At 42.7% G+C, this 10989-nt stretch overlaps 1 protein-coding gene across 1 annotated transcript; it reads right to left on the bottom strand.

Moving 5' to 3' along the window:
• Positions 1-4963: 4963 nt before the first annotated feature.
• Positions 4964-10485, bottom strand: LOC127213788 (mas-related G-protein coupled receptor member X2-like). Its single transcript, XM_051174245.1, has 2 exons — positions 10475-10485; positions 4964-6744 (listed from the first exon to the last, which is right to left on the bottom strand). The coding sequence occupies exons 1-2, from the start codon at positions 10483-10485 to the stop codon at positions 5742-5744; spliced, it is 1014 nt and encodes a 337-aa protein (XP_051030202.1). The 3' UTR covers positions 4964-5741.
• Positions 10486-10989: the final 504 nt, after the last annotated feature.

Raw genomic sequence — 10989 nt, 5'->3', positions numbered from 1 at the left:
CACACACTTAACCGACACTGCCTCGTGCTTTTGTGATGGGGATCGCCCATCCCTTAATGGGGAGAACAGTGACTTACATAGAGATGGACCAGTTAGTAAGGGATGATAGAGGCTGGTATGTGAGGCACGATATGCTTGTGCTTCTGCTATGCAGTCACACACCCCAGGCTTATACTGCTCAGTGATGCTATGATGGACTGGGAAGACGGGAAGAGCAACAGTCACTTACAGGGAGGTGGACCAGATAGGATGTGGTGGGAGAGGCTGATACATGAGATAAGATATGCTGATGCTTCAACCACACACCCCAAGCTGCTTAATGTTTCTACCTCTGACGGGAGCTGGTTCTTAAAGGAGGAAAGAACAATTATTTGGAGACAGGAAGACCTAAGAGGATGTGATAAAGAAGGCTGATATATGAGTGTAATCGGGGCAGGTGCCAAGAAACATCTTAGTGGACATCTGAACTTAAAGATCTCTGATGCGCAATTTCTTACTGGAAGTCACATGGTCTGCTCTGCGCTTTTATAAGCCTCCTCTGGGTGAGAGGCATCTATCTATTCAGGTCCTGGAGGCAAATCCCAACTTCAGAAGAAGGGGGTGGAGTCTTGAATCCGTCTGTGAAAGGGTCTTCTTCAGCCTAAGTCAGCTCTCCACCTCTACCCTGGAAAAACGGAAGAAGTGTAAGGATATATTCCAAGAATGTTTACAGAATTACTGCCACGGTGTTTCTCTCAGTTCCCAACCCTGTGGTGTTATCACAAAATGCAACATGCAGGGTCGAGGACTTTCTCCTAGGAAGGCAGGAGAAGTACACGTCCTTTGAAACCGAGAAGGCTTGGACTGACAGACAGACAGATAGAGATAGATAGATAGACAGACAGATAGGTGATAGATATAGCTAAGTTGTAAGAAGGGAAGTCTACATGCACAGAGAAACACTGCTGTTGTCAACACACAGCTGGGAAGGAGGGAGATAAAAACTAAAAATCCGGACCGTCTTACCTGCTGTTCTCTGGTGTCCTTGGAATGTAATTAACTGCCCCAAATAAAATGAATCTTAGAAAAAGTACCACTCTTAGGGGTCATATAAGATACTTCTGCTGGACGTCATTGAGCAGAGAAAAAGATGGAAGGAAAAAACTTCCTCATTTGCAAGTTTTCTTACATTGTGAGGTTTCTAGATATAACTGTCGTCGGATCGTCTCTCCCCTCATCTCCATTGGACTGATGTTTGTCTTGTTTGCATTTAATTTTTCTAATGTGCTCTGTGTGTGTGGAGGCTTACCCATATTGACTAAAATTCTCTGAGAGTAGATTGGAAATAATGCAAGGAAGCCTACGTTTCAGGGGCTGCAGTGTGTGGTGGCTACTCAAATACAGAATGATAGGATAACACCTTACCAAGAAAGATGTTGCTTGTAGGATGGCAACTATGCTGCACTATGTCAGACATGAGGACTGCAGATCTAAAGAGGAAACAGCATGCTCTGGGTCAAGGACTTCCAGCCACATCAGCTTGTCAGTGTAGGGGAAATACGCAGAGGAGTAGGGATTCTGTTTCTTTAAAACCCAGATAGCCCTTGTTGCATTTTTCCACTCACCGCTGAATCTTCAGTTTCTGGTAATGTTTCTGTCATCAGATCCAAGAGAGAATGTGAATGATGATACAATTTAGCTTAAAACTCAGATAATAAATTAAGAAAAAAAAAAAAAAAAAAAACAAAGGGCCCTGATCTTTCTGGCAGCGAATAAAAGTCTCAAAGGTCTCTCAAGCATTGTGTCATATGAGGGTTTTTGGTACATTCTCAAAAACAAGGCCAACAGCAGAGAACAGAGAAAAAAAATATCAGGAGATATGTAAAGGAAAACTCAAGGACTCAATATTAAAGTAATTTTAGGAAAACAATTCTGTCCATCTAAGCATCACAACAAATGTTACAGAATGCATGGCCAGAGTTGAGGTAATAAAGCATCAAAAGGAAATGTGTGTGACTTAGTGCCTGTGGAGTTCCACACTGACAGGGTGTCTACTCGACACTCTGTAAACATATGTTCAAAGTGCAAAGTAGCATAAGCAGCAAGCAGAACATTTGCTCTTCCATCCACTTTCTCCTCAAGAGAACCGACGTGAGAGAGCTTGTTTCTCTGACAGAGTTAATGATGCGAAAGCCCCAGCATGCCCCTCTTCTCCCTAGGAGGATGACTTCTTCCCATTCAAATGTCTCCTGCGTTTTTGACTTCCCTGGATTCTGAAGCCCTGTTCATTTTAATGGCAGTAAAGAAACCATGGATCCTCAGTTGTTGAGAGCATTGATTTGGGGAGTGGGAGAACAGGATACAGATTACTATATACCCAGGCTGGCCTTAGGCTTGCTATGTCAAGGAGAAACACCATAGATTCCGATCTTCCCTCTACCTGCGGAGCACCGGGGTTACAGTGAACACTACCATAGCCACATTTATGGTGACTGTAGTTGATGTCCACCATCTCCTTTCTCAGCCCCATTTGACAGAAATTGTTAGCTAGAGTTTTCCTTCACCCATACTTGGAGATGCTATCTTGCCCACAGTGTGGGCGAGTCTCCTGTGTTTTTACATTTTTCACTTCTAAAAGACACACGGTGCTGTGGTGTACAAAGGATTTGTTGATAGTTGATGTCCAGGGTACATGGCTTAGTTTATAAAACAGTTGCATTGCAAGCATGAGAACATGCATTCCAGCCTCCAGAATCATCCAGGCCTGGCAAGGCATGGCAAGGCATGCCTACCACTCCAATGCTGGGAATGCAGACACCAAATGATCCTTTGCGTTTTGCTGGTTTATGGTTGAGTACAGTGTTCAATGAGGAAACCCTTTCTCAAAAAGTAAGATAGTGATCAATTTGAAGAAAAATTTGACATCAGCCTGTAGCTCTAAAAACACCCCCCCTCCCACCACACACACTGTATTGGTCCTGAGAACACCCCCCTCCCCCGCCACATGCACTGTATTGGTCCTGAGGCAGTTTTTCTGGGTTGGAATTAACATTGTTAGAAACAGGTGTAATCACTGGTTCTTCCGTGCTACAACTCCATCCTCAGAAAGCTGGGGGAAAGGCATTCTTATGTCACACGCTCTTGTGGGGATTCAAATTGACAACAGAGTTAAGGTTTAAATGAACTGATGCACTCAGTCCATATATGAGCTTGTCCTGTTCCTCTAGTTGCAATTACATGTCCATCACTATTCATATTTCAAGTGCTTCACCTCACCTTCTCTTCAGAGAGTCAACAGAGAGGGATGAGGGGAGGAACGTCCCATTTTTATTTAAAAATATTTTTATTTTGCTCACTCATTAAACTGTACTGTGTTTCCTTCTTCATCTTACCTTATCATGTTCAGATCCCACGTTTTGTCAGACTTTTCCATTCTGAGGAGCCATCCAGTTTTGTCAATATTATTTTCTTTATTATTTTTGGAGGTTGACTCAACTTATGTGATTTCTTTACATTAGTGATTTCTTTATGTGTTCTTTATACATGAAATCAGCTTGATCACCAGGTATAATATTTATCTTCCTCTAATTACTACTGATATTACTATTTTATTAGTTTCATATGTGTAAACAATTTGCGATCATATTTACCCCGTTACTCTTCTCATCCACCCCCACTTTTTGTTGACCTCCTTTTTACTCTCAACTGGTCTCTTTTCTTCTCTTGAATCATTTTTAAAATGACACGGTTGTTCAACATTCACGTTTTTGTATGTCATGTTTTTGTTGTTTATTCCATTGTGATCCTACATGGTATAAAATTTTTCAATTTTGCTTTGCATTTGTTAAGACAGTTGTATTAGAGTTTCTATTTTCTATTGCTGTGTGATGGGAGATGTCAGTCTGTAAATATGTTTCTCCTATTGGTCAATTAATAAAGCACTGTTGGCAAATAGGAAAGCAAGATAGGTGGGACTAGGAGACAAGGAGGATTCTGGAGGAGGAAGGAGGAGATTCAACTTGATTAGTAAGGTGGAGGCAAAGCAGAGACAGAGAGAGACAGAGACACACAGAGACAGACACACACACAGAGAGACAGAGACAGAGACAGAGAGAGGAGAGACTATGGGCTTCTGAAAGCACAAAGTCCACACCCGCTGTCACACCTTCTACAAAAAGGCCAAACCTCTTAATCTTTACAAACAGTTTCACCAGCTGGGCCTCAAGTGTTTAAACATTGGGACCATTGTTCTTCAAATGACCACAACTGTCTTACGGGACACAATATTTTAGAGAAAACGTTGCGGGTAACTGAGAAGTATATGAGCTCTGCAGTCACAGCATGGCGTACTCCGCACTCGCATATCATCATTTCCATCCATTCAGGACATCATTTTACATCACCTCACATCAGTGTGAATGTCTTTGTCAGTGTTTCTTGCAGACAGCCGTCACTTATCTTCATTTATTTTTTTTAATTTTATTTAATTTTATATAACAGTCCAATTAAATGAAAACAAACATTTATACACAATATTTGGGAATTTGGGCGTCGTTCTTTCCAAACTACTTCCTGCTGGTAAGGGGCGCTGTCTTGGGGGATTCGAAGAAGATCAGATATCCTAGCTGTAGTCTGTGGGGCTGTTTTGTCCAGCTGTTTTGAATGTAGGATCAGCTTATACTCTGTTTCAGGTGGTCTGGCGTGATCAAACCACATTAGTCTGGAAGGAATCCACATCTTTTCATTTTCTGTGGAAACAAAAATAGAAATCCTTTTCCCCAGTAACTTGTCCTTCAACTTAAATTTTGGAGTCAAAGCATTTTTTTTTTTTTTTTTTAGTTTAATATATTATTTTACATGTCGATCCCAGTTCCCTCTCCCTCCCTCCTTCCCTCCCTTTTTACCCTCTCTGCCCTCTCACATGCACTCTAAACACCCTCCCCTCCCATCCCCCCACCCCAATTCCATATGTAGGGGAATGCCATCCAATTGGGGTCATGTAGATCTGACAGGTCCTGTGAAGTAGGGACTAGGGCTTCTCTCCTGTCTCTAGATTAAGGGCAGTTATCCCTTAGGACAAGCCAAAGATCAGGAAGACCAGTACTGATAGTTCAACAGTCACACACAGCCTGGTCAAAGGCCGTGAAAATAGAAATTGGCACAAAACAAAAATTTAATAGTCATTTACTCAGTATCAAGTTTAGTGACAAAAGAAATGCATATCTTTCCTTCAGCATCCTGTTATAGAAGGGTTTCATCAACAGTAGGAGTAGCCATGGATCCTAGAGTTAGTATAAGGCTAACATTACAAGGAGTTGGGATATCCCTGAGTACAACAGTCAGTATTTTTTTTAGCAAGCCCCATACCACTCGAGTTCCACAAGACTGATTATTGGAGTTGGGATATCCCTGAGTACAACAGTCAGTATTTTTTTAGCAAGCCCCATACCACTTGAGTTCCACAAGACTGATTATTGGAGTTGGGATATCCCTGAGTACAACAGTCAGTATTTTTTTAGCAAGCCCCATACCACTTGAGTTCCACAAGACTGATTATTGGAGTTGGGATATCCCTGAGTACAACAGTCAGTATTTTTTTAGCAAGCCCCATACCACTCGAGTTCCACAAGACTGATTATTTACTCAACCGATTTAAGGTCAGGTGAAGAAGTGACAAAAATGATGGAAATAGTCCACACTAATAAAGATAAAGTTGTCTCTCAAAGCCACTTCTTTCTGACCAAAGCTGCTCGCAGCTTGCACTAGACTGTTTCTAGCTCTCCGGATTTTCGTGAAGAACCCCTCTCTGCACCTTCCTCCTCCTCGGGCACGTCCTGCAGGGCTCGCTGCAGAAACACCTTCGGGGTCTGACACTGGAACCTGCAGTGTCTGATGGAGCCAACCAGGAAGTAAATGATGGGGTTGGCACAGCTGTTAACACAGGATAGGAATGCTGAGATTTCAAAAACATTACAAGGGAAAACCCTATAAAGCTCCTCAATCCAATCTAAGAGGAACCAGTAGATCCCATAGGACAAGCCAAAGAGCAGGAAGACCAGCACCGTGAGGGCAATGGTCACATACAGCCTGGTCACAGCAATCCTGTGGGAGCCACAGAAGACCCTGAGCAGCAGGGCCAGGCTGGACCCCGAGAGGACCACAAGTAAAACAATCAACCAAGCAAAAATGATGGAATCCAGTCTCTTACACCAACCATGAGCAAAACCGTTAAAGAAGGTGCCACATGCCTCCGCTTGCAGGGCACTCAGTATCAGAGACAAGGTCCAGAGCAGGGCACACATGGCAGCAGATGTGTGTCTTGGCCTTCGACAGCGGTACCATATGGGCAACAGAGCAGATAGGCTGCGCTCAGTGCTAATGGCGCTGAGCATGCTCAGACCTGCGAGGTAGGTGAAGTTAAACAGGACATTGAAAAACCCAGAGATGAAGATGGAGCGGTACATGCTAATGATAACCTGGATGGAATGCACAGCGTTGAAGCAGAGGAAGAGGAAGTCGGCCCCAGCTAGGTTGAGGATGTAGATGGAGAAGGCATTCCTGCGCATTTGGAAGCCCAGAAGCCATAACACTATGGCATTTCCTGCCACACCAACCAGGGCAATGATGATGATGAGAAAATTCAGGGTAAATTTCGTAGTGTCACAGGATGTGGTTAGAATGTAGTCACTCCCATTTACTGTTGTGACGTCAGTCCTCCAGGCTGGGCCAGTTGAACCCGTGGCCAAGAGTTCTCCACTAGTTGTTCTGAAAAGAAGATAAAGGTATGAGCAAATGCAGTGCATGCTCTGGTTATTAGTACCCAAGTGCTAAATGGAGATTATTGACCCCAATTCATAACCAGGGAAATCAAGCAGTTTATCAAACCCTGAAAGTCCCTGAAATTTCTTTTAAATCCCACTCATAGTGACTCAGGCTATATGCAAACTGTGTCCTTTACTGTAGCAGAGGCTCCAAAGTAGCCTCTCAGCAGCTGAGGCTAAATGAGAGGGAAACAGGACTCTGAACTCAACATCCTGTCTGTCATGGGACTGAGGTTTCATCTCAGGTACAGGGTTATGGAATCTCCAGCATGACTGATGCCTGCCCCGAGTCACTGTGAGGGTGCCATCGAGTGAGAAAAACATGGAAATCCCGAGTGAGGATTGTATGCCTCACTTTGCTGTTGTGATAAAGTGCCGTGACCCAGACAGTCTACAGGTGGAAGAGTTTTGTCAGCATGGAGGTGGGAACAGAATGCTGCTCACTCACATCGCTGCTCACTCACATCGCTGCTCACTCACATCGCTGCTCACTCACATCGCTGCTCACTCACATCGCACACGGAAGCATGAAGGAGAGTGAGCAAAAAAATAGGACGCAGCAGGGGCCTCTTGCTCTCAGAGTCACCCCCTTCTTTCAGCAAAGCCAGACCACCTAAACTTTCCTAACAGTCCCACCAGCTGTGACTAAGGGTTCAAATATCTGAACCAATGGAAAACGTTCTAATTCAAGCTAGCTCCCTTCAAACAAGTCATGGAAAGGATGTCACTTATTAAGACTAATATGAGAACAGACAGACCCATTAGTCTAGATGCACTAAGTTTCCACTTCACATGTTGTAAACCACAAAGCAGGGAGGCTTTGGAGGCATTTCCTGCTTCCTGTTACCTATGTTAGTGTCCAGATCTCTACAGGGGTATAGGGATCAGTTGATAGATTTGCATTTAACTGATGAACAAATTAATCAGAAGCCTAAGAGTAGCTGACAGTTTACAAGAAATGTTGAGCAAGCATATAAAAAATTTTAGTATTAGGAACCACAGGTAGAAAATGAAGGATATGCAATGATTCCTTATTCTTTCAGAATACCCCAGCAGATAGGGCTTATATTGCCATGCTTCCAATGACCAGTAATATGACCATAATAATCACCAGCAGGTGTTTGAACACAGATTTAGGGATAATATTATGTGCCGAGTTGAATTGTGAAGACTCTTTAAGAGTAAAATGCAAATTTGGGACAAGGGTGATTCTGTCAATAGGACTTGATAGAGGCTACTACATCACAGAAATATCTATAAAGGAATAGAATGTTGTATTCTATGAGCTATGCTACATAATCCTAGATATCACACCATATTGGTTATTGTTTTACCCTTTCAGTAGTTAAAGTAAGAGAATCATCTGAGGGCAGATGCTTCACTTAACTTTTCATTGATTAAGGGCTTTGGATGACAGCAGATGTTCATGCAGAAGTCAGTTGGAAATAAGAATTACTCCACAAGAAAGTGAACACAGAAACTGTGTTCTAGCTACTTTCCTATTGCTGTGATCGAACATTGAGCAAAAGCAACTTGTGGATGAAGGGGTCTGTTTGCTATATACACTTCCAGGTCAAATCCATCACTGAGAAAAACCAGGACAAAAGTAGAGAGGAATGACTTGCTGGCTAACTCTGTGGCCGACCCACAGGCTCCTGTGTAAATCAGCTTTCTTGTATAACCCAGCATCACCTGCTCATAGAATAGTGTTACCTATAGTGGGACAGGCCCTCCAATATCGATTAATGATCAAAATAATTCCCCACATAAATGGCCACATGCCAATTTGAGCTAAGAAATTAACAAATTGAGGGTCTCCTGTCACATGACTGTAGGCTATATGAATGAAGTTGACAATTAGAGCTACGTAGAACTATCTAATTATTTGATCGGTTCATATTGATTTTCTAACTTTTCATCTCAGGTAGAACTATCACAATTCACATGAAATGCTGTAGTAACAGAGGCAGAAAGACACTGACAGTTCATACACTAAAAAATGTTTAAACACATCCCCCCAGATGGAGAGGTGGTAGAGACAACAAATTTAGATTTTTGGATTTCTATGAGGTTGAAATAAGATAAAAGGTATAAGACTTCATGGTGAGGTAGATGACATGAAGGCAAGAAAGTGTAACAATCAATGGCATGCAAAGACCAGTTAAACTCTATCAACATTGTACTAAGATTTATAAAAGAAAAAGAATCCTTACTAGTTACTGAAAACCATTTCCTTCCCCATGTAGCCACGCTGCTCTCTGCCCTCCCCAAACAACATCCAGGGATTTCCAGAACCTCCCTTTCCTGAACTGGCCTTACTGTTCCCTACTCCATTGATAACCCCTATTCCATTCATCTGGGACATCTTTCCTCCAGTCACCACTGAAGCTCTGTTCCTTTCCACTCTGTAGACGATCCTCCTCTGCAATCTTTCTTTTCTCACCTACTAGGTAGGCATGTCACTGTAATATCCCACAGGTCTTGTCTATGGGCTTCTCTTGTGTCTCATCTCCAAGTAGCCAGACTGAACATCTTGGTATCTCCAAGATGTCACATCCTTCTCATCGTATAAACTGCACACTTTTCTTGTAGCTCCCTGCCCTTTGCTCTTAGTAGGCTTGATCCTCCGTGACTCGCATAGCCCTCCTGTCCACATAACCAGCTTCCCAAAATCAACTGCCAGTTGACCATAGCTTTCTCAAAGTAGAACAACTGACTTGGAGAAGCACACCAGAAGGCAACAGAGGGCAAGACAAGCAAAGGCTATGCTGACCCTTTGATGGCACAGATAGTAATGGCTTCTCAAAGAAGAGTATGGATAGAGCTCACAGACCTCAATGCAAGTTCCACAATGAAAACCAAGTCTCAACACTATCATGACTTCATAGTCTCCTGAACACTGTACACACATACTCTGATGTTGATTTGGCAGAAAGAAAGATTGAAAAAGAAAATGAAGACAAAACTATTTCAAAATAAGGAAACAAAAGGAAAATAACCCTCACTGAAGGAGAGTGCTCAATACTTAATAGGATGTCAATATCCCAATGCATCCCCTCAACATCGAGAGTCATCACTCACGACAGGAAATAAAGATTGCTGTAGCCAGAGATAGTGGACATCTATAGTGTTTTCAGGCATGATGGTGCTGTACCACACATGAACTCATGGTAACTGTCACTGCATATAATAGACCTGCACAAGACAATGCCAGCCAAGAGCTAAGCGTGAATGAGAGAGGGGCTGATGGAGTACCACCCAGAAAATGGCTCCCGAGGTGAGGAGAATCACTTTCCTTCAGTGTAGAGAGGCTCTTCATGCTGTCGTATATGATCCACACTTATACACATATAAGCAGTACTAAGTGAACACAATGGTTTTCCTTTACAAGAGCGCACAGACATGGGAGGGGATGAAGCAGCATTAACAGGGAAGGAATTGGATGGGAGGTAAGATGTAATCCTTGGTTTTCAAATCTCCCATAGTCAAGTCTGATAGCCCACAAAGTTGCCAACAGGGTCTTTTCCAGTCTCTTCTTTAAGGAAGAATACCTGTGGCTCCTTGCATTCTCCTAAAGAGGAAGTTAGGAGTTCCTCATCTAAGAAAGGCAAATAACAAATTTGAGAATAAGTTATTGGAAAAACAAAACAAACAAACAACAACAAACACCTTACCTTTCCCACATTCTTCTTAATGGAGGTGGTAAATTGGTTTATGACAACGGGAAGAGACTGCCAAGGGTGTTTCTGTTCTAGAAAGGTGTCTACAGTAGTGAGGCCCGTGGCTTGAGGACGCCTTATCAAATGGTAAAGAGGCCTGAGGTTTCCTGTACGTAGAACTGTTGGCAAATGGTTGCCACTACCTTGAGTCATGTTCTTCATGAGATGACTCTCAACATTTGGTCTGACAAATACAATCTTTTACCCTCTCCCTAAGCCAACCCAATGGATCCCCTTCCCTGATAGGGCTTATAGTTTCTAAACTTCTTACAGTCAGAGCATTAGAAGCTAGTGCTGGGAGCTTGTGCAACTAAAAGCTACACATCCCATCTTGTTCTTCAAATAAGGACGGGCCCTAAGGGAGCTGAACCACATGTATTTATTAGCATACCAATAACACAGAATATCTTTATCCAACGGCACAGATAAATATTAATTAGAACGCCTTGATTTCTATTCTTGTGAACTGA

Source organism: Phodopus roborovskii, unplaced genomic scaffold (genome assembly GCF_943737965.1).
Source record: "Phodopus roborovskii unplaced genomic scaffold, PHOROB, whole genome shotgun sequence".
Classification (NCBI taxonomy): domain Eukaryota; kingdom Metazoa; phylum Chordata; class Mammalia; order Rodentia; family Cricetidae; genus Phodopus; species Phodopus roborovskii.
The sequence above is the reverse complement of the archived record's forward strand: the minus strand, read 5'-3'. Positions and strand labels throughout refer to the sequence as shown.